The sequence below is a fragment of the Leuciscus leuciscus genome (assembly GCF_965113295.1).
Source record: "Leuciscus leuciscus genome assembly, chromosome: 2".
Taxonomy (NCBI): domain Eukaryota; kingdom Metazoa; phylum Chordata; class Actinopteri; order Cypriniformes; family Leuciscidae; genus Leuciscus; species Leuciscus leuciscus.
In genome coordinates this window covers 50,788,250-50,812,054 of record NC_138726.1, presented here as the reverse complement: position 1 = coordinate 50,812,054, position 23,805 = coordinate 50,788,250, and the positions used below count along the sequence as shown (strand labels likewise).

At 38.6% G+C, this 23,805-nt stretch overlaps 1 protein-coding gene across 8 annotated transcripts in view; it reads right to left on the bottom strand.

Moving 5' to 3' along the window:
* The window catches only part of ehbp1l1a (EH domain binding protein 1-like 1a), a 37,744-nt gene that overhangs the window by 3,096 nt on the left and 10,843 nt on the right, over positions 1 to 23,805 (bottom strand). The window contains exons 7-28 of one of the 8 annotated variants that reach the window (XM_082155397.1): positions 23,379 to 23,453; positions 22,269 to 22,514; positions 21,086 to 21,298; positions 19,925 to 20,149; positions 18,801 to 19,253; positions 15,495 to 15,554; positions 15,206 to 15,365; positions 13,666 to 14,067; positions 11,086 to 13,476; positions 10,940 to 11,005; positions 8,001 to 10,504; positions 7,871 to 7,907; positions 7,243 to 7,443; positions 6,486 to 6,941; positions 3,047 to 5,908; positions 2,388 to 2,622; positions 2,142 to 2,296; positions 1,983 to 2,031; positions 1,365 to 1,889; positions 891 to 942; positions 670 to 704; positions 391 to 502 (exon numbers count right to left, since the gene is read on the bottom strand). In XM_082155397.1, the coding sequence (XP_082011523.1) occupies positions 391 to 502; positions 670 to 704; positions 891 to 942; positions 1,365 to 1,889; positions 1,983 to 2,031; positions 2,142 to 2,296; positions 2,388 to 2,622; positions 3,047 to 5,908; positions 6,486 to 6,941; positions 7,243 to 7,443; positions 7,871 to 7,907; positions 8,001 to 10,504; positions 10,940 to 11,005; positions 11,086 to 13,476; positions 13,666 to 14,067; positions 15,206 to 15,365; positions 15,495 to 15,554; positions 18,801 to 19,253; positions 19,925 to 20,149; positions 21,086 to 21,298; positions 22,269 to 22,514; positions 23,379 to 23,453 (11,514 nt within the window). The remainder of the gene's footprint in view (positions 1 to 390; positions 503 to 669; positions 705 to 890; positions 943 to 1,364; positions 1,890 to 1,982; positions 2,032 to 2,141; positions 2,297 to 2,387; positions 2,623 to 3,046; positions 5,909 to 6,485; positions 6,942 to 7,242; positions 7,444 to 7,870; positions 7,908 to 8,000; positions 10,505 to 10,939; positions 11,006 to 11,085; positions 13,477 to 13,665; positions 14,068 to 15,205; positions 15,366 to 15,494; positions 15,555 to 18,800; positions 19,254 to 19,924; positions 20,150 to 21,085; positions 21,299 to 22,268; positions 22,515 to 23,378; positions 23,454 to 23,805) is intronic. The other 7 variants (XM_082155398.1, XM_082155399.1, XM_082155402.1 and 4 more) reach the window with 7 other exon arrangements.

Genomic DNA, 23,805 nt, shown 5'->3' with positions numbered 1-23,805 from the left:
TTTCTTCTTGTGATCAATGTTGAAAACAATTGTGCAAAAAAAAGGAATTTTCAGGATCCTTTGATGAATAGAACGTTCAAATAAACAGCAATTATTTGAAACAGAAACCATTACTCTCACGTTTGATCAATTTTTCATCCTTGCTGAAATAAATGTACGTTTAAAAAAAAAAGACTGACCCCAAACTTTTGAACAGTAGTGTACACTACCTTTCAAAGGTTTGTGGTCTATTTAACAATAGATATATTGTTATATATCTATTATATAGAAATACATACACACACACATACAGTATGATTTATGTTTTTTTTTTTTTTTAGTTTTGAGCTTTGATTTGTTGCTTGGTAAAAATACTGGTAGGCACTCTAACTACTGTACTCAATGACTTACCAGATTCCATTAGTTTTCTGAGTTTCTTCTCCACAATGTCTGCTCTGCGATCTATCTGCCTCTGTTCAGCCTCCAGCGCCTGCATCTCACCAAGTACATATTGACTGATATCCTGCAAATAGAAATACACATCATAAAGTCTCAAACCCATGTATATGCATTTGCAACTTTTTCAAATATTGGTTTGGAGCTAACATGTAGAAACCAAACTATGTAAGACTTGGCAATATTTCAACTGATGTTAATCATCAAGTCACAAATAGAAAATCAATGAATGACCTGCTTGTCTCCTGCAGTGGCCTCTTCAACAATTTCTACATTTCCAATACAAGCAAGACAGAAGAACAAAGTCAACAACATTTCACAATAGTTTACAATACAAAACCAGATTTTTTTTCATTTCTTAATTCTTACACTCTGCAGAAAACATGTTCAGCCTAGGTTATTCATTTGACAGTGTAAAAAAGTCTTTGAAAGGTGTGTTCTGAGTGAAATCTTACGGGACTCTGAACCTCCTCTGACTGCCTCGGTTTCTGCTTGGACTGATGCAGTCTGGGTAAAAACATCATAATGTACAGCAGCTCAAAAACAATATATCTCTCATATTATTACAATTTAAAAGAAATGTTTTCTATTTCAGTATCTTTTGAAATGTAATTTATTCCTGTGTTGTCAAAGCTGAATGTTCAGCATCATTACTTGATCATTTAGCATCACACGATCATTCAGAAATCATTCTAATAGGCTGATTTGATGATTTGTGGAGAAGCATGTGAGGTTTGCCATCATAGGATTAGATTAGATTACATTTTAAAATATATTCAAATAGAAAACATTTATAAAATTTTTTTCATGATATTGTTTTATATTTTTGATCAAATAAATGCAGTCTTGGTGAGCATAAAATAATTTTTTTTTTTAAAGTAATATTTTTTCATCTCAAACTTTTGACTACTAGAGTATGTTTTTTTTACCTCTGTACTGCTCTGCTGTTCGTGTGGTTCGGGCTCATCCAGTGACTCTCCTCGCAGCTTCGATCTGCGTTTTTTTACAAGATCTGCATCCTTGACGTGAGAAAAAGCTTTTGAGACGTGAGTTCTGGGTGGTGCCACCGGAGGCTGTGCAGACCCTGAACCTCCAGCCTGGCTCAGGCCCTGCGTTCGCTTCATTCTTGGAGGTGGAACCAAAGCACCGGTTTTTCCCTCCCTTTCAGGGAAGCTTCCGTTGGTCTCTAGAGTGAGTCCGCTGCTCTGAAGCCTTTCGGCACAATAGCGAGCAGCTGCTTCAGGATCGGCTTCCTCCCTCTTTTCACCAACAGCATAACTGGACTCACTGCTGTTCTTCTCGATCTGAATGACACTGAGCTCCTGGCCCATGAAACAGGTCCGGATCTGGTTGAGATACGTCATCACGATGAGCCTGTCGGGAACTGCCAGCAGCACCATGTCACTGGGCTCTATCAGCCTGGAGATGCCCAGTTCAGCAAAGCCATCAAACGCCTATGAATAGGAAAAATCTTTATTTTTTTACCCTTTCCTGATCACAGGGAGAGAAAAAAAAATAATTATCCAATATTAAAAGTGGTGGATCACCTTCTTGTTGTTGCGTTTAATGTCATACGGATCCAGCATTTCATAATTCCTTAAGACAAAATAGCAGACAAACATGATATTGAATAAGATTGAGTTGATCAAATATACAGTACATAACCCATTTAACATTTATGCCTTCTTCCACATTAAAACACCCACACTTTATCTGGATGGAAGTGATGCAGGATGGCACAGAAAGCAAGGCCGTTTCTCCATGAGGTGCTGAAGTTTGTTATTCGAACACCCTTGTAATCTTGTGTGACCTTTTGGCACCATTCCAACAGAGACTGGCTTGAATTCACCAATGTCGTAATCTGGATTTGAACACAGGACAAATTAACCACCTGCTCATTAATATCACAATGGTAACAATCAACATAATAAAAAATCAGTAGATCCAACAACCTCTATTTCACTGGTCGGCGATGTGTGAGCTGTGAAACTTCCCTGAAGGTCCATGGCATCTGCTGCAGCTTTACGTTTATTACGAACAGGCACTGTGGGCTCAGTATTGGCCTCTCCTGAAACCTCAAGTTGATTGGCTGATTGGCTGACGTCTTCTGGGAAAGAGGCACTTAAACGTTTCTTCACGCGAGGCATTGGAACAGGAAAACTTGAGGAATCTTCAGCTGCTTCTTGTCTATATAAAAGAAACAAAAGAAATATTAACAAAACTACTGCTTTCTACATCTAAATAAACCAATATTGTAAAAGCTATTCAACTCATGTAAATACATCTCTTTCAAGCATAAAAATAAGTTCAGAATTAGTTTCACAAAGCATGACATCAAAATTAAACAAACAAGCACCAATGTCTTCATCTTTATCATACATTCATTTATTTTATTTACATTTTGCAATTTTTTCATAAAGACAAACAGTTTAACTTAAAGGTCAAACCCTTAATGACTAAATTAACCATACATTGCCATTGTTTTTGAAAACCCAACATTGAGGAAGCAAAAGACAGAGCACCTCTAGTGACCAGTTACAGCTTATAGAAAATAAAAATGTGCATGTGTAATGTCTACAAATGGGACCACAGTCGGTCCTACAAAACTTACCCAGACACATCTAAGACAACGCCTGAGTCATCTAAAGTGTCCTTGCTCAAATCAACCTCATTATCTCCAGAATGCACAGCATCCTTTTCTTCCTCAACACTTTGATCTTTTTCAATTTGTTGCTCTTTCACAGGAGACTTCTCCCTATTTTCCTCACAATGTTCACCAAGTGGAGCACCAGTCTTGTGTATTTCACTGTTAACTGTCACATCAGGAACTATCTGTCCAGTGAGGTCTAAACTGGACTCCTTTTTGTTTATCTCTAGTTCTTTTGCAATTGTAGTGGTTGAATCCTCAAGGCTGTTTATCCCTGATTCTGCCCTCACCTGCATGGGCATTTCGATGGAACATTGTTTATTGTCTGAGAGAGGAAGGACTTCTACGTTAAGAGAATCTACAGGAGGAGGTGGACAAGTCAAGGGATCAGTGAGATCATCTGGAAATGAGCAACTTAGACGTTTCTTTATACGTGGCACTGGGACTGGCAGAGTTGAATCTTGATGGTCTTCTGTTTGGAGAACAATGTTGTCTGAATCTGCTTGAGACACAAGGGTGGATGAAGGGGCTGGAAGATCATCTGGAAAAGAACCACTGAGACGTTTCTTTGAACGTGGCACTGGGACTGGCATAGTTGAATCTTGATGGTCTTCTGTTTGGAGAGCAATGTTGTCTGAATCTGCTTGAGACACAAGGGTGGATGAAGGGGCTGGAAGATCATCTGGAAAAGAACCACTGAGACGTTTCTTTGAACGTGGCACTGGGACTGGCATAGTTGAATCTTGATGGTCTTTTGTTTGGAGAACAATGTTGTCTGAATCTGCCTGAGACACAAGGGTGGATGAAGGGGCTGGGAGATCATCTGGAAAAGAACCACTGAGACGTTTCTTTGAACGTGGCACTGGGACTGGCATAGTTGAATCTTGATGGTCTTCTGTTTGGAGAACAATGTTGTCTGAATCTGCCTGAGACACAAGGGTGGATGAAGGGGCTGGGAGATCATCTGGAAAAGAACCACTGAGACGTTTCTTTGAACGTGGCACTGGGACTGGCAGAGTTGAATCTTGATGGTCTTTTGTTTGGAGAGCAATGTTGTCTGAATCTGCTTGAGACACAAGGGTGGATGAAGGGGCTGGGAGGTCATCTGTAAAAGAACCACTGAGACGTTTCTTTGAACGTGGCACTGGGACTGGCAGTGTTGAATCTTGATGGACAATGTTGTCTGAATCTGCTTGAGACACAAGGGTGGATGAAGGGGCTGGAAGATCATCTGGAAAAGAACCACTGAGACGTTTCTTTGAACGTGGCACTGGGACTGGCATAGTTGAATCTTGATGGTCTTCTGTTTGGAGAACAATGTTGTCTGAATCTGCCTGAGACACAAGGGTGGATGAAGGGGCTGGGAGATCATCTGGAAAAGAACCACTGAGACGTTTCTTTGAACGTGGCACTGGGACTGGCATAGTTGAATCTTGATGGTCTTCTGTTTGGAGAACAATGTTGTCTGAATCTGCTTGAGACACAAGGGTGGATGAAGGGGCTGGAAGATCATCTGGAAAAGAACCACTGAGACGTTTCTTTGAACGTGGCACTGGGACTGGCATAGTTGAATCTTGATGGTCTTCTGTTTGGAGAACAATGTTGTCTGAATCTGCCTGAGACACAAGGGTGGATGAAGGGGCTGGAAGATCATCTGTAAAAGAACCACTGAGACGTTTCTTTGAACGTGGGACTGGGACTGGCAGAGTTGAATCTTGATGGTCTTTTGTTTGGAGAGCAATGTTGTCTGAATCTGCTTGAGACACAAGGGTGGATGAAGGGGCTGGGAGATCATCTGTAAAAGAACCACTGAGACGTTTCTTTGAACGTGGCACTGGGACTGGCAGACTTGAATCCTGTTGGTCTTCTGTTTGAAGAGCAATGTTATCTGAATCTGCTTCAGAATGAGGTGTGGATGAAGGGAAGGGAATATCATCTGTAAAAGAACCACTGAGACGTTTCTTCACACGTGGCATTGGAACTGGAAGATCAATGCATTTGATTCGCATTTTCACTTCAGACATCTCAGGAACATTCAAATCCAGCTGTACCTGATCTTTCATGTTCAGTTCATTACCAGCTTGGGTCTCTCTTGTCTCTTCAGACTGAGACATATTGCTGATGACAGAAGACAACATGCTCTTTATTTCAAACTCTTCATTGGCATCATTTATGCTGGTTTGAGCTTTACTCTTCCGCCTCTGAGGAGCACACAATTGTGTGACTTTTGGAGGCAATAGGGGAACATTTTCTCCATTGTTGCTATGACATGATGCTATAATTTCTTGGGGTATGGGCTTCTCTTTGGGTACTGGTGAACAAATCTCAATTTTGGATACCTTTAACTCATTTTCAGCTGCTTCTTTCACTGAAGTGTCATCAGGAAAATAAGCACTTTCGCGTTTCTTGGTCTGTGACACTGGGACAGGTACATGCGTTTCTAAAGATGTACCTTCATCTTCCGTAGCTGAAGAACTTTGGATGGTGGTGAGGGCTGTACCTGGCTTTACATTGTGTGAAGTACTCTGAGAATTATGTCCAGTTTGTTTTATGACACAGATGTTGTCACTTTGAGTATTTGGTTCAGCTGGATTGGAAACTGGTGTTGATAACAGAATGTTATCTTGAAGAATATCCTGCCTCTTGCTGCTCCTTGGTGGCAAAGGTTCTTCTGAAGTTGAGACATCAGTCTGTTCTGCAACAGTCTTTGGGTTATTAGAATTTTTTAAAAACGGTAAAGACATAGGTGTTTTTTCTTCATCCAGCAATTCGTCCTTAGTCCGTTGGATGAAAAGAGAGACTTCGTGCACAATATGATGTTGTGGCCTTAAGGACAAAAATACAGTATCACTACATTTATTTTTGTTTTGAGATCAGTAATGAATACTGCTTTCCAATGACACACTTATAAACCACAGCCAACTGATACATACTTTTTTATCAAGCAACATTACCACAGCTTAAAGTACAGCCATCAGAAATGACATACCTTTGCAACATGCAACAAGTAAATTAAAGTCACAACAGTTGCAGATTTTGTAATAACAGCACAGATATCACAGTCTTAGCTAAACAAACAAATGTCTTTAAGGGTGCAGTGTAGTAGTAGTTGTTGTTGTTGTTGTTGTTGTTTTAAACAACAAACACATTTGGCCCCAATAATTATTTTTCCAATTCCATTTTGTGCCACTAGGGGCATTAAAATGACACACTGCACCTTTAGGGCAAAAAGCAGAATTAAACACATAGACATTTTCTTAAACTTTTTTTTTATTACAGCCATTTCACTGCAAAATGTGTGCAAATGTGAGGAGGAAAACGCAAAAAAAAAACATATATAGCCATGCTGCTGTTTGCAGGACTCTGTCGTTGTTGGGTTTGAATGCAACACTCTTGAACTCACCCCTCCTCTTGAAATATTGTGGTTGACACCTCATCCCTCAATGCCTCAAACATTTTACTTTCTGTCACAATCTCATCATTACAGGTTTCCTCTTGTATCAAGGAGTCAGCACGTGTGTTATCCTCCTCTTCTTTAGTTATCTCATGAAGGTCAGCCTCCGTCAAGGGGGGCCACTTCCTCATTAGGCAAAATTCTTCATCTTCAACAAACCAGCTTTCAGATTCTTTTGATGACAGTGATGTTTCTGAACAACCACTAACCAAACGCCACATGTAGGGTTCAGCAGAATCGAACACCTCAGGCTCTGCTGCCTCCAATGAATGATAACATCCACTAGCTATGCGAGTCCCGCTGCCCTCGGGATCCACAGAGAATGAAAGGCTGCTGAGAGGATCTAAAGCGTCCGTTACTGATCCGGAGCTAGAGGGCTGCAATATTGCTGCAACGGTCTCATAACTAAAAGAAAGCAACACTTAAAATGTTAAAAGTAAAAAAATTAAATAAAAAAAGGTTTTCCAAACAATAAACTGCAAAATATGTTATTACTGTAAACGAAAATAAATTGCTCTAACAAAAGAAAACATTTGTATATGGTTAGGAGTCATTTTATTGATTTCTCATTACATTTATATAAATCTTACAAAACTTAAAACAAAAACAAAAACACTGACCTACATAGATTTTAAGTGTTTTTCTCCAACAAAAATCCAACCCAACATGCTCAATGTTTTCACTCGGTTATGTTATTCGATCTTACCCTCTGTGAAAGACATCAACTATACTCTGAACAAGACCAGAAGATTCTTCTTTGTCTGTGGAAGAATCATCTGCCTCCAAAACCTCCCATCCTAACATTTGAGCAGTCTCTCCTGGCTCTGCGATATCATGGGTTTTACTAGTGGACTGCTCCCTGACATGTTGCTCCTCTAGAAGAAACTTCTCCTGATGGTTTTCAATACTGATACAAAATAGTTCACGAGTTAAAAGTGAAGTCTGCAGGGTCTGTGATGCAATTCACATGCACCATGCGTATCTCTCATGTACACGCAAAAAATGTTAGGGTACAACATACAGTGAGATGATATAATAGTGTTAGTGAAGAAAGTCATATATTAGTCAGTTAATTCAAATCATGTTGAGGCATGTTTTATTGGATTATTTTGAATGACACAATGGGTGTTGTCTTTACATGAACAAGCTTGCATAAAGCTCCCATAAAGCCAAAACAATGTCAAGAAAATATAATATAATATAAGTAAAATAACTACTAAAAGAAATGTGGTCTGCATTTACGTAAAGCAAATCAAACAATGAATCTATTGCAAATGCAGCAACAGAACACACACACACACACACACACCAAAAAAACATGCTATGTAACTCACCCTTCAACCAAGGGCATCTTGTGAAAACTTCCTATTTCTTAAAAAAAAAATACATTTAAGAAAATCTTAACATTTCTGAGAATACATTTTGTTCAATGCTCAAGCCTCACTCTAATGTTGGGTATCTTACCAGTTTCTGTTATGTCCGGTGATTGGTTTCTTTCTGATTCTATGTATTGAGTAAATTTGGCCTCAAATTCAATGTGTTCTTGTGGTAGACTTGATGGACAAATTGCATATGTAGAAGCATGAGGGAAATCAGGAAGCCTTGCTTCAACTGGAGAACATGACACTTCAGTGGCCAGGTTATTGAAATCATTTGCAGAGAATGAAGCTTCTGAAGAAGATGGCAAGACAAATGGCATCACATGCTCTTCTTTTTTTAGCCTTTCTGCGCATGGAAAACCATAATTGCTGGCCTTATTAGGGCAGGTAGGAGTAAGTAAGAACATATTTTTTGAATACTCTTCATAATCCTTTGTACAACTTAAAAAACAAACTGGTCTTTCTTTAAGAGGTTTGACCCATATGGGCTTCTGAGCGGACCGTATCCTTTCTTGAGACTCTTCTATGGGCATAGGTTTTACTGTAGGAACACCTACGATACAAGAAAGCATTGGGCAAGAATGCAAAATGCTGACTATGTCTGGTTCTTTACTGAGATAGAAGCCCTCCACTTTAACCTGAGGAAGAGAGGGAAAACCAGGTACGCATGCTTCTCTCGGGCAGGTGGGCACTAGTGTAAACATCCTCTGCAAAATATATTTGTCTATTTCTTCATATGGAGTTGCTAAATTAAACTGGAAAAGCAGTTCTGATCTGGTTCTCAATGGCCTCTCCAACAGGGGTGTTTCATCTGCAAACCATGCTCCTGTGTTTATTCTCTCATTTGATGAGAATCCCATGATTCTTGAAGCCTTCGGAACACACTGATGAAGATGAACCATATTGGGAGGAAGTGTAGCTTTGCGCTTAGGTGCATATGGAAATCCTGGTATTCTTGCCTTTGATGGACAGGTTGGAGCCAATGCAAACATTATTTTAGTTAATTCACTGAGCCAATCTACTCTGTCAACAAGAACAACAGGTTGTTTTTTAAAAGATGCATTGCACAATGTTTTCTTGTCAATAGACCAATCTAAATGCTCTCTTTTAGAAGAGAATCCATTAACATTTGACTTCTCCGGGCAAGCTGGAAGCATGCAAAGCATTATTGGTTCGGGCACAGATGGAAAACCTGGAATACAGACAACTGATGGACATGTAGGTGCCAGAGCATACATTCTATGACCAGTTTCTTTGCATTTCTTGTCCATGTCCAAAACAACAGGGAGTTTCTTTAATTGACTTGACCACAAAATGACTGTACTCATAGGCCAATTGGACGTTTTTGGGATCCGGATGCTCGAACAACCAGCTATATTTGAAACCTTTGGGCAAGAGGGACAAATTGTTTGCATGTTCGGCTCCATCTGTGACTTAGGATGTGGTCTAGATGGAAAGCCAGGAATACATGATGCTTGTGGGCATGTTGGTGCCAGCGCTATAATCTGTGAGTCTTTTTCATCTGTACTGGGATCAAAAATACCAGTCTGTCTATCTTTGAGTAAATTGCTAAAGATTATTGATTGATCACTAATGCACTCCTTGCCTTCAAGGACCCTTAGAGATGGACATCCAGGGATTCTAGAAAGCAATGGACAGGATGGGAGAAGCTCCAACATATTTGGCTCAATTTGGGTTTCAGGGGTAGAATCTGGAATTTGTGCAGCGTTTTCAGAAATGAAGTTTAATATCTCATTTGCAGGCTTGGAATCGTCCCTTTGTTTAGAATCAGCGACTGTAGACTCTTGAATGTCTAATTTATCACACGATTGAGTAATTATTTCTTCACTGTTTGGTGCAGATGGGAAATCAGGATTAAGTGTTGAAGATGGAACTGTGGCCACCATCATTACAGGGATCTCTAAATACTCAAATGGGCTATCGTTGTCTAAAACTTGCTTTGGCTCAGGAAGTTCTTCCAATAATGATATTTCAATGCTCAGCCACTCCTCGTGATGCTTTTCTTCTGGAACTGGGGTCTGTGAAGATGTGTCAACAACAATGGATGCTTCTGGGCAAGATGGACATGGGGCCTCTGTGAGTCTTTTAGCAGATGCAAAGCCAGGAATTCTTGCTTCATTTGGACATGTGGATGTCAGGGACACCATTTTTGCCTCAAAGGGGGATTTGTCCAAATATGGCATAAACAAAATATTTTTTGTTGATCTACATGGCTCATCCCAAATTATACTTAAATCAGTTGGCCAGTTGATTAGGTCTGTTTTGCATATGCTTGACAGCGCTGTAGATGGACATCCAAAAACTCTTGAGAACAGTGGACATGATGGGAGAAGATCTACCATGTTTGGTACACACTCTTGTTGCAGTCCTGTAGGTCGATCTTTTGCTGTAGAAGGGACCAGACTATTGTGATCTTCTGTAGTCTCTTCTTCTTTCTGTAAAGCGTCAACAAACTGTTCTGTTCTGTCTTGTGCTGCCCATAATATACCTTCAACCACGTCCACGTTTTCAGTCAGAGTGTCTCCGTAGTTTTCAGAAGGTGGAATCTGAGCACTTATGCTTTGACAGCTGAGAAAAATAAGCATATAATCAGATGTCATATGACAATGCAAGACAATTTGACTGCATGCGTCATTCCATTTGCTGGCAGCCAATTAACTGTTTCAATGAACGTGTCCTCCCGAACACTTCATTAACTAACTGATGGGCTTGACAACTACAGCAGGCCTAAATTGTCTTCACTACACATCGTTTGCTGTGCCTAGTTTTCACACCAATTATGCATTTATCATTTTAAAGGCATGGTTGACCCAAAAATGAAAGGGTCTACTGACTAAATAAGAAATTCATACAGGTTTGGAACAGCATTTTTCTTTTTGGGGTGAACTATGCCTTTAAGAGAACAGTGAATAAATGTTATGCCGACGGAACAATTCTGATGCAATTAGGGCAAGGCAAAGCAATAAATTAATACTCTATCTTATGTTTCCTTGCAAAACTCACCTCTCCTCAACAGACAGTAATAGTGGCATGTCTGGTATGGAGTGCCACATTCTGAAACGCATTTTCCTAGAAACAAGTGTCAAAGTATTTCATGCACTATCCACTGATAAGCAATACAAAATGAACTTCTGAACTTCTGAACTTACCCCCTCTCCAGAATTCCCTTTTGTCCTTCCTCACACCTTGCCCAAAAGTTCACATTCTCCTTGGTCTTCTCTAATGCATAACTACTGCCAGACTGTTTTGCACTGGACAGGTCCATTTCAACTTCTGCTGGACCAAGCAGAGGCGAAGTTTCTTGTTTATGGCAAACATCTTCTATTGACGCTTGGCTATTATTTGTCTGATTAAGAATATGTGGAGATTCAAAATATGTGGATGGAAAGCCAGGGACACTGGACTGCTTTGCACAGGATGTCAGCATCCTAGCCATGTCTTCTACGTCTGAATTCAGGTGATTGTCATATGTTTGATTCAAGTTTATTAAGGAAGAACATACCATATCAGACTCATTCTTTGAGGTCCTCCTGTACAGTTGCTTTGCATCCACAGGCCATGCACTTGAATCCATTGCTTCATTTCCAAAATCAACAGATGGCATACCTAATACTTTTGTAAAATGTGAACAAGATGGCATGAGGGAAACCATATCTGGTGCCTTCTTCTCAGTTTTTAGTCTTGGGGCAGATGGGAAGCCGGGTAATTTAGCACTGGTTGCACAAGTTGGGCGCAAAGCTACCATATCCCCAATGATAGCTTTATCATTCATTTCTCTGTACTGAGGTGGAACGGCTTGCATGGACTGACATTTTCTGCTTAATTGTTTAACCCATAATGGCCTTTCATTTTCAGGCCACTGTAATTCCACTTCAGATTTTACACTTGATAGCATCCCAGGCACATTTGAAAATGTTGGGCAAGAAGGGAAAAGATAAAGCATTAGTTTGGGCTTTGGTGCAGATGGAAAGCCAGGAACACTTGCTTTCACTGGACAACTTGGCAAAATAGCATACATTTCTTTAAAACTCTCTTTGTTCTGATAATAAATGTATAACCTGTCAGATGAGAACATTGGCGAACACCTTCTCACAAAAAAGGCTTTCTCCTTAAAAGGCCAATTATTTACCATAGCCTCATCAATTTTGCTTGGGTCTAAAGAGGGGAAGCCTGGAGTGTTAGCTGTCTGAGGGCATGTTGACAGAGTACCAGACGTTATTTGTGTTTTAGGCATGAGCCACGGTGCAGAAGGAAATCCAGGTGTTCTTGCTTTTCTAGGGCAAGATGGTATCAATGACAGCATATTGTTAAAAATAGATTTGTTTTCTGTAACTTCATACTGAGCTGGATATGGACAGATTAAATGACATGGCTGAGATGTTAGTGTCTTCATCCAAAATGGTTTAATGTCCTTTGGCCACTCCTTAAGTGAATCTGTGCTTGGAAGAATTTGTATAGTTGATATTCCAAGGACACAAGAGGCAGTTGGACATGAAGGTAGGAGTTTTGTCATACAGAATGTAGTGTCTTGTTTTCGTTTTGGTGCAGATGGAAAACCAGGAGTCCTCGCTTTTCTTGGGCAAGATGGTACTAAGCTCACTATCCCGGTTAACTGGTCCTCTTTCAATATGTTTACAACTTGAGGCAAACTGGACTGGTTCTTTTGTGCTATTATCAGAGATGTTTCGTTGTTGGATGGCCATTGTTGGATAATATTTTGACTGCCAAGATCTTTTGTAGATGGAAATCCAGCAATGCAGGAAACTTTAGGACAACATGGTGAAATCCTGACCATACTTGGTGTAACTGGTTTTGGAGCAGATGGAAATCCTGAAATCTTGGGTGCTTCAGCACAAGATGACCTCAATGCAACCATATTTCTTGCAGTTTCAAAATCCACCTTCATTGAAGATGCTGGCAAAATCGGTTCCTTACTTTTCTTAACATAAAATACTAAATTCTCTTTAGGCCAGATTTCCTCTGTGCAAGTGATTGGATATCTTGAAGGAAAACCTGGAACTACAGAGACATCTGGACATAATGGTAGAAGACTGACCATATTGTAAGGCAAAGATGGGAATCCAGGGATGCTGGCAGTTCTTGGGCAAGTTAAATGTAGTAATGTCATATTTTCCACAGGGATCCGGTCATACAATGAGCAATCCATATCTTGAATACATTTAGCTGGTTTCTCTTTTTGAATGTACTCTTTCAGTATCTTCACAGACCCCTCCCAAGGCCACTTAGTGTCTTGAAAGTTAATAGATGGCATCCCAGGAACAAATGTGTTTTTTGGACAGGCTGGAAGAAGATACATCATGCTGGGAACAGATGGAGAACTGTCGACATTAGCCTCTTCTCCTTCATGTGCTTTCTTGCAGATGGGGAGAACACTGAATTCCTGGTTCATTCTAGGTAGTCCATCCACAAACAAGTCTCCTTTTTGATTTTCAACTGTATTATCAGCCAATATGGATGGTGACCAAGGAGAATGTGATACTTTTGGGCAAGAGGGCAGCAAAGCGGCCATGCTTTTGGCGCTGAGGGACAGGGACATTAGAACAGAGATCAGAGGGAGGATGTAAAATGGATTTATGAATAATAATAAGCGAATGGACCGCAACACATACAGAATATGCCCTTTATATTAATATAGCATAATAAGCATCAAATGTAACACAGTAACTATATGCTAGCAAATTTGACGGACGCATGCAGAACATACTTACCCTTCATCAATTTGATCTGACTGGGACATTTCTGGATTTGAGAGCAGCTGTGGCACAGATTCTTCTTGCTCTTGTATTTCCGCTGATTGAAAGCCACTTCGAAACGGCTCTGTTTTGCCTTTACAAGGAATCATCTTGTCTTCTGTCTGCTCATGTGCAGCTGAGAGTAAAACAGCCAGCTCAGCAGAGCTCTGTGAAATCTCTGACTGATTGATCTGGACCTTATTTAATGGGGCGGTGAATGTAGGGGCTGCAGCAGGTTCTGGGACAGTTTCGAGGGCTTCAGTAGTGGATACTCTATCGGTTTCAGACAGCTTTGGTTTTGGCAGCTCAAAATGTGGGACATCAGTGACATTGGGTGACATACGGTCAGTGGGCAGCAGAGAGGTCATACTCTCTGGTCTAAGAAGAAAACACATCAGAACTGATGAGGTGTGCTGAGATGATACCAAGGAAAAGTTTAAATTATAACTTCATGACATCACCTTAAACCAATGTCAATTACATTTCTCTGAATAAATAGTGTTAATGAAACACCATGCTGAAATGCAAAAAGTCATTTTAAACCAATTTTAAACAACAATTGTTTCATGCCCCGCTTGGTTTGAAGATAAAAATGCTCATTCATAATTTTTTTCCTCCATTCATCACAGTGTGCCAACTTGTGTTTTAACATGCAGACTGATACAAAAAGCAAATTAAGGGACTTTAACCCTGAATTTACACCAAAGAAACCCAATGGCCTCAAAATGTCAATAACCATTTCTATGAAATTCAATACTGGTTTGTTGCTTTAGTCACCTTGTGGGTAGTTTTTTATTTTAATTTTTTTTTTACTAAATTTATGTCATTTTGGTTTTAATGCAGGGTTAAAGTCCTCACAAATGTAAGTGATCATAAAAAATTATGCAATACAGGAAAACCCATTCAGGATAATAAATCAATAAATCAATAAAATAAAAAAATCGAATGAAACAAAACAAAACAAAACAAAACAAAACAATACAATACAATAGAACAAATAAAGAATGAAATAAAATACAATAAAATACAATATTAATAAGAAAATAGTAAGAAAAAAAAAAATATATATAAAGTAAAAAAGAATGAAATGAAATAAAATAAAATAAAATACAAAACAATAAGAAAATAATAAAAGAAAATAAAAAATATAAAGTAAAATAAAGAATGAAATGAAATGAAATACAAAAAAAAAAAAAATACAAAAAATAAATAAAGAATGAAATTAAATGAAATACAATAAAATAATAAAATAAAATATATAAAATAAAGAATGAAATTAAATAATAAAAGAAATGATAATATTTATATAAAATAATAATATAAAATAAAAAATACATTAGGTTGTTATTTTTGCATCCAAAATAAAAAAATATATAAAAAAATAAAGTCACAATAAAGTCATCCATAGTAGTAAATGCAACACTAAATTGTCAGTGCATTGCTGCTGTCAACAAACAACTTCACTCCATCAATGCACTTGCCATTGACATCGACCAATTTTCTGCATATTACTCACCCTCTTGCAGGCCGTACAACCTCAAGTCCAAAAACAGGCCGTTGCTTGTCCATAGAGTTGTTTGGTCTTTGGCTGGCTATACTGATGACTCCGGCTCTGCGAGGGTGAGGTTCATGGTACTGAGGAACGTCTGAAGGTATTGCACTTGCATCCTCATCAGCTGCAGAGATATTCACAGAGATCACAGAAGAATGACTAATTATGTCAAGGGAGATTTATTTTATTTATTTATTTAGAAATGTATAAACAATAAGCAATAGCAATAAGAGCAGCTGTAGTGAATACTCACCAGTACACACAGTATTGGGATATTCCTCTTCTGGTAGTACACTTAACTGTCTGTGTGTCTCTGAAATATAATATAATATATATATTATAATATACAGTATCATTTGTTATATATTTTACAATATATTAAGCGCAAAAGATGAGGCATGATTCAACAAACATTCTACTGATGCATTATCTTTTCCATCTGCTAAAGTTAACACACCACACAATATGGAATTGAGAGAAAGCTTAAGCCTTGTACAAGTTTGTTAAGGTTCACATCTGCTTGCAAGATCAGCATAAATTTTTTTTTAAAAATCCAAATCATACAAATTACATGTACTGTACTTAATTTAGCAAGTTATCATGTGAACCATGCATCTGTTATGATACGTTCAAATATTTGGGGTCAGTAAGATTTCTTTAAAGACAATACTTTTATTCAGCAAGAATGCTGAATAAAGAAATGTATAATTTTACGAAACATTTCTATTTCAAATCAGTTCTGTTATTTTGATCTTTCGTTTCAGCATATTAGAGTGACTTCTGAAGGATCATGTGACGCTGAAGACTGGAGTAATGATACTGAAAATTCAGCTTTGCCATAACAGCAATAAATTACTTTTTGCAGAAAAACAGTTTTTTATTCAAATAATGTAATCTTTCACAATATTTTTTGATCAAATAATTGAAGCCCTGGCGAACATAAATACTAACCAACCCCAAACTTTTGAACAGCAGGGTGTTACTAAGTAGATTTTTTTTTTCATGTGTCCTCCAGGGGGCATAACATCATGTAATTTAAGACTTATTGCATACGAGTCATCTGATTGTTATTAATAACCCTGTTTCATTTCTCTTTTTGTACTATTGAAACTCCTGTATGTTTATGAGAAAAGCAGTAGGCTACTAGAATACCAGTAATACTCAAAAACTAGAATAAAACTTAAAATAACTATTGTTTAACTGAATGTTGCTAATATCAAAAACATTGTAACAGTTAATCAGAAATACTGACTGGTTTAGCAGTTTTATAGTTATGATGGACGTATGCAATCCACTGAAGAAAGGAATGTGTGGCCCTTCTGACCCTGTGCTGTTATGCAAGCAATGTCGGAGTGTAATCTAAAACAGATCTCACTAGCTCAAGCCATGTTTAAATCTGCTGATCAATGTAAAACACACAATGACTATGAACACACACAGATAAAGGTTCAGACCAACATATGTACCTGTGAGTGAGTCAGAGGAAGGGACTGAAATGGAGGCAATAACAGGGGCTACAGTGGATGTTTGGGTGTAAATGTGGGGGTCAGGGATCATGGAAGAGGGTGAAGGAAGAATGAAAGGAGAGGTTGGGGCATCTACAGGAGAGGGGGCTATTGGCCTGCGCACATTAGGTCTAAACACTGTGGGCACAACCTGATGTCTCCATTCGGACGTCTGGACCTCTGGGAGAGGCTCTGAGGTTGGCAATGACCAGATGAGAAAGGAAGATGATAGAAAAAGGAGAGAATGATTACAAAGGAAGAATGGAGAAGGAGGAGATGAGTGCAGAGAGGAAACCAATTAAAGGGTTTGGGTTCACCCAAAAACAGTCTTTTTACTTTTTTTCAGGCTCACATGGAGGTAAAATAATGACAAATTAACACAAAGCTGCTGGTGAGGCTGACTAACAGCAGATGGAGATTATTGCATCTGTACTCTACGGCTATTCCTACAGTTCCCAGATGTGCAACGATGAATATCTACTGAATCTGTGGAAACAATTTCGTTAAAGGTGCTCTAAGCGATGTCACACGTTTTTTAGGCCAAAACATTTGTCGTCACATACAGCAAACAGCTCCTCACTATCCGCTAGCTGCCTGTCCCCAGAACATAATGAAAACACGGTCTCTGTAGACAGCCCAGGCTCCACAAACGGCAAGAAAAACAAACTGGTCCAACCTGGACCACGAAACATAACATACAGTGTTCCAGCCAATAACCGACAAGAATGATGTGGGGGCGGGGTGGGGTTGGGGGGTTAGTGCGCGTGCACATGAAGGGGGGAGTGGAGGAGAGAGAAGCATGAAGAAGGAAGTTAGCTAGAGGAGAGATGTCCTAGACAACGACAACGACTAACGTTAAAAATGTATATTCTTGAGAATTTTGATATGGCCGACACAAGACCAAAGAGACGACATTCCGATGAACAAATAACAAAGAATAGGGAAAGGAGAAGGAACGTGCGAAGTCCCGAATTTACATCGGAAAAGCGCTCAAAAGGTGGCGAGAACTCCGCCGGCAGAAGAGCTTCCAATCCGACATTCAGGTGGCTCTGTTTTTGCTGGACAGGTGGGTAAATCCAGTTTGGTTTTTCTAAATGGTTCATGACTGTTTCAGGAAGCATGGAAGGGAGGGGGAGGGGACGGGATGAGGCGGAGGGAGGGTGGAGCTAGCCACCGTTTTGTTTGACAATACTTTGAATGTCAACAAGAAGTGACGTCACCCAACATCACTTAGAGCACCAAAATTGCAATTTTTGAAAATGCAATGCATTAAATTAGGGTTATTATAGTTAACTAATAAACTATTTAGTTTAAAATTTAAACTAAAACCATTTATTGTGTTACTTAAAATAAAATAAATGTTAACTGAAATAAAATATAAACAACGTAAACTTATTTTGTTTCAGCTATGTGCCAAAGCAAATTTTCTCATTTTAATTTAGTTTAACAATGTAATGAAATGACTAAAACTAAAATAAAAATACAAACCACATATACATTAAAAATAATAACAATTAAAATGACAAACAAATAAATTACTAATACTTTGACATTAAAATGAAAATAGAAAATACTAAATTGAAAACTAACAAACTATAATGAAAATAAATTAGTAACTCAATGATAATAAAATATCACTGATTAAAATGCAAGCACTGTTAATGCAATGCATTATTGTTTTTGTTTTTTATGCGATTCAAAATACTTTTTTTGTTTTAAAGGCATTTGTCATCATTTTACTGCCATATGCTCATTTCATTCCTTTCTTTTCCAAAGGCAACAGCTTTGGAATATTATAAGGGTGAGTATTTGATGGCAATTTTCATTTTTGAATAAACTATTCCTTTAAAAATATGAACTATGGATGACTCAGACAGTGAGGATTAGAGCTTTCACAATATTCATGCTCCATTGAAAGGGCATCCGAAACCCTTTCACAATGCAGATGAATGTTTTCATCTTAAACTCAACAGATGAAAACTGATCATTTCATTAGTTTAACACATGCAAACGAGTTTAGAACAGTCGTCCTAGAGTTTTTGTTTGTTCTCTACCTGAGTCAGAGACAACAGACGCTGTGACCACAGGACCAACATCAGGAGAAGAGCATAGAGGAGCACCAGAAACAGCGAGATGAGGAGAAACACAGGGATAAGGGGTGGACCGAGAACTAGATGAGGCAGCAGGAGCAATAGAGAGAGAAAACAATGATGCTGAAGGAGGAGCGGGGATGGCGGCGGACATGGTTTGAGAGCCAGAAGTAGAGACAGATTCAGCACTGAGCATCTCAGAGGAAGGAGCTACACTGGGAGACGTTACACCAGGATTGGGAGTAATAGCAGAAACGTCCATTGGTTGAGGAAGCACATGGGATGAAGACAATGCAGGAAGTGAGGACTTAATTGAGTTTGGATGACGCTGCGGGTTAATATGTTCTGCAGAGGTGAAGGGAGCAGGACACAGAGAAGGGTGCAACTTGGGAGACCTCCACTCTTTTTGCCAAGATGCTGGTGTTGATCATGGCAAATAACAGAGGTTGATGAATGGCAGAGTGCATGTATAAACAGACAGGGATACAAGGGGCAAAAGAGGGAGAAGAAAGAAAAAAATACATTTATAATATTACCAAAGATTTCTATTTCAAATAAATGCTGTTCTGTTGAACTCTCTATTAATGAAACAATGCATCGCAGTTTCCACAAAAATATTACGCATTCATAATATTTTCAACATTGATAATAATAATAATGGGAAATGTAACTTGAGAAAAAAAATAGCATATTTGAATGATTTCTGATGTGACACAGAAGAAAATTCAGCTTTATCATCACAGGAATAAATTGAATTTTAAAATTAAAACGAAAATAGAATAAATAAATAAAAATTCTATTTCACAATATTACCGTTTTTACAGCATTTGTTTTAATCAAATAAATCAGGCATGGTGAACAAAAGAGACAAAAACATAAATCTTACCAAAAATAGTGGTCTTACCAATTGAATGGTAGTGTATCTGCTAAAATTTGATTCAAGTTTTAGGAGTATACAAGCCTTAAAGCTAACAGACATGGACTAAAAGCCATGAATCTCTTATTTTGAATTCATTCATTCCTCAACTTTAAAATCAAATTCCATCTCATTTAAAAATGGTGTTAAATCTGAACATCTGCCCATGTACCTGTCTCAGTGGCAGAGGGCATGCTCGAGGGCTTTGTGAGTGCGGAGCCTGGCTCAGCCAATGAGGCGCGGTAGATTTTTGAGGCCCGTGGTGCAGGTTGAGCCATTGAACCATGAGGGGAGGAGCCAAATTCAAAGGAGGAGGGTTCAAAAACAGAAGGGGAGGAGCGAGAAGAGGGGAAGCTGTGAGGTCTCGAGGTCTTGCTACGAGCAGCAGATAAAGTGGCTAAATCAGGGGAGAAAAATACGAGACAGAAAGGAGAAGAATGAAGAAAACAAAATCGAATGGAAGTGGACAGTTAAAGGCACAGTCTGTAAGTTTCGCCACTAGAGGTCGATTATTCAAAACAATAACAAAGGCGTAGCTTGATGACGCCATGAATGAGTGTGGAATCTACAGCCGATGGAAAGCTATCCGACGAGACTCAGGCAGAAATCATGTTCATGGATGAGCTAATGTATTACAGTTTTATTAACGTTACTGTGGTATGAAGCAGGGCGGGGCCGAGAGCCTCGGACGTTTTAATATTCTGTTTTTATTATGCTTATATGCCGCAATCGACTGCTGCCACTCCTTTCGTTTTGTTGTTTATGTTTATTTTACAATTAAAGTTACATTTAATCTCAGCCTCCTTCTTCCCTGAACTTAACTTTGTTACAGTTACGTTTCATCACTTAAATCAACATTATTTGATCTCATTCTCATGAAACAGCCGGAAGTGCTGAATTACTACTCATATTAAAAATATATTGTATGGTTATTTTAAACCATGTTGAACTATATAACAATGGTTCGTTTTCTGTCAATAAAGGAATCCAAACAGTTGCTCATTTGTCTAATAAAACACGTAATATATTAAAGCGTCTTTGGTGTTTCCATGGTTTCTACGTAAGTAAAAACGGAAATCAAGGGTCGCGCGGATATGACGTCACTGACGGGCGACGCATTGACACGGGTTAAAATAGCTGATTTCTCTGGATTTAAACATTGTTGAAAACACTTCGGATAATGTAAGTACACAAGTCAACAAAATATATAACAATTTTCTAGTGGTTTTTGGATATTTGAATCCAAAAATCTTACATATTGTACCTTTAATTCCAGCTACAAAACAATTGTTTACAAGCTACAGCCACCATCTTTTCAGGCAACACTCATTACCTGTCTGGGTAACATCAGGAAGAGGGGTCTGCTGAGGGGATGAGGAGGATGGAGCAGCAGAAGAAGAGGAATGAGAGATGGGTATGCTAATCCCAGGAAGAAAAGAGAGGGGCTGCAGGAGAGGGACTGAACCGCCCTCAGCAGAGCGACTGCTCTCCAGTAACTCAGAGTTAGCAAGACCTCCAGACGGCCTTTGAGGGACAGTTACAGCAACTTATAGGAAGAAGGAAAAACGACAGTATGAGGAGAGGTAGAGGGGAGAAAAAAGGAAAAAGCTACAGCTTTTGTAAATCTGTTGATGTGTGTGTTTTAATGAAGGCAAAAAACACACATTATATTAAAGTAAATGAGGTTCACTAGATCAAGTTGTGACAGAACAAGAATGGTCAAAGTCAGGAGCTGAATATACAGCTAGTTTGATGAACAAAATTCACAGGGTGCTTCATCAGTTGCTATGGGGATCAGGCTGTTGCTTCATTGAACAGCAGCCGTAAAATTCATTTGTTGTTTTTATGGGGCAGTTTTCCAAAAGTCAATTAAGACTCTTAATGAACCTAGAAGTCAAGTATGTAAAAAAAACTAATTGTTTAAATGTTCAAAACATGATACCTCTCCAGAATAAGGAACCATTTCAGAAACAATCATTTCTAATAAATTTCTTGTTTAAGTCTCTTGAGAATTTTATGCAGTTATTCATGCAGGAATTTCATGTAGATATTCAGCATAAATTCAGTTAAAAATAAGAAATAATCAAAATGTAAGATTTAAAGTCAAACTGTGAGATATAAATTTGTGACTGCAAGATATAGAGACTTTATGAGACACACTTGGTTCCAAAGTTTGGGGTTAATAGATCCGGCTATGAGTAACCCACTTCTAGACAAAATAACCTTGAATTTGGTTACATGTCAAAAATAACTTGTGCCATGTACAATATTCCATCATGTAAGCAAAGTAAACAGTGATTACAAGGTGTTTGGTTTAATTTCTTTGTTATCTAACTGATGACTAGTCTATTCTTGGGCTCTATTAAATTTTCACTGACAGCTCAGATTTTGCCTTGCATTGGCATAGACGTCTGGGCTGTGTTTGGACGGCTATTAGACATCTTTTAAACGCAAAATTGCTTGCTGGGTATTTGTGATGGTCTGCTGCATTGCCCCGGGTGGATGAGTGTTTGTACCTGAGCCGGTCGGCGGATGGAAGATTTTGGGCAGGGCAGGTGGATGAGCGCGTATGAATGCAGGTATAGTGAAGGCGTACGGGGAGGTGCGTGTCTGCGGGACACTGCCGGCAACACGGAGGGGTTGAACACGGGAAGTGGAGATGATCGGGACAGAAGGGTCAGGAGCGGTGCATGACAGGGGGTACTGGAGAGGAACATTAGGTGTAATGAAGGAACAGCTCATCCGATCCGGTTCAGAATGAGCTGAGAGAAATTATGATGATCATGGAGAGGAACAGACAAAAACAGAAGAAGTAAGAGTGGATGTGTGGTTATGAGGTTGCTGACAAAAAAAAAAATTATTCCATAAAGACAAAGAGGAACTTAAATGAGCAAGGAATAATTTAGAAGAGAAGAAAATGAGTGAAACCAGGAAGAGATGCAGATCTAAACTCTCACATTCACAAAGTTATGATCTCTGGTATGCTGAGGTCATGGGAATGTGTTATGCAATTTCACCCACTTTCTGACTCTGACAGATACAAAACAAGCCCAAGAATCCAGTCTATCCAAATGCTGGATAGCAACACGAGTTAGAAAATGCATTTCTCTGTATCTGATAAAACACAAAGATGACGTGAAACAAGAATCTATTCAGTTTGAAATGGTTGTTGGTGTGATATTCATGATCTTTGGTTTGGGGTTTTAGAAGTAGTAACAATATTGTTTAATTTACACAACTAAACTAATATAAACTAAAGTGCACTTAAATGTAAAAAATAACACCAACTTTGGCTTTGTATTACTTAAAGGTGAAATGGTTCTTGTACAAGCACAGCATTTATACAAAAAAATAAGATATTATAAATATAAAATTTAAAATGTATTCAGACACCTTGATAGATAGATAGATAGATAGATAGATAGATAGATAGATAGATAGATAGATATATAGATAGATAGATAGATAGATAGATAGATAGATAGATAGATAGATAGATAGATAGATAGATATCCCATAATACTTCAATTGAATCATACCAAAACTAAAATGTTAATTCTAGTGTAAAGGAAATGAACAATGACATTGACGAGTGGAAAAAGCAGCCAGAGCAGTTAGTAAGCTACCTGTGTCCGAGGGACCCGTGTCTACAGCAGGTCTCCAGGCCTTGTCATGTATTCTCCTAGCAGGAGGAAGAGGAGCTGAGCACAGACCAAAAGAACAGAGCGACAGAAGGAAAAAGAAAGAGACCATTTGAGAAAATAACAAAAAGTCTACAATGTGAATGAGACTAAATGTTTTGAGATTCTATGTTTGTCATGGCCAGAGCTACTTCTACTATCTGAAATACAGCATTAAACTAGAGCAAACATTAAATCAACTCAACACGACCAAAAACAGCAGTTCTAAAACCAGCAGACAACCATCAGGCTATCTATCCACTGGCCAATTCCCCTAAAAAAAAAAAAGGAAACAAAGCATAAAAACTTGCAAATAACCTTTTTAGAACAGGAAATGCCTGTTTCTAAACTTGTTTCCAAACTTCTGGTTTTA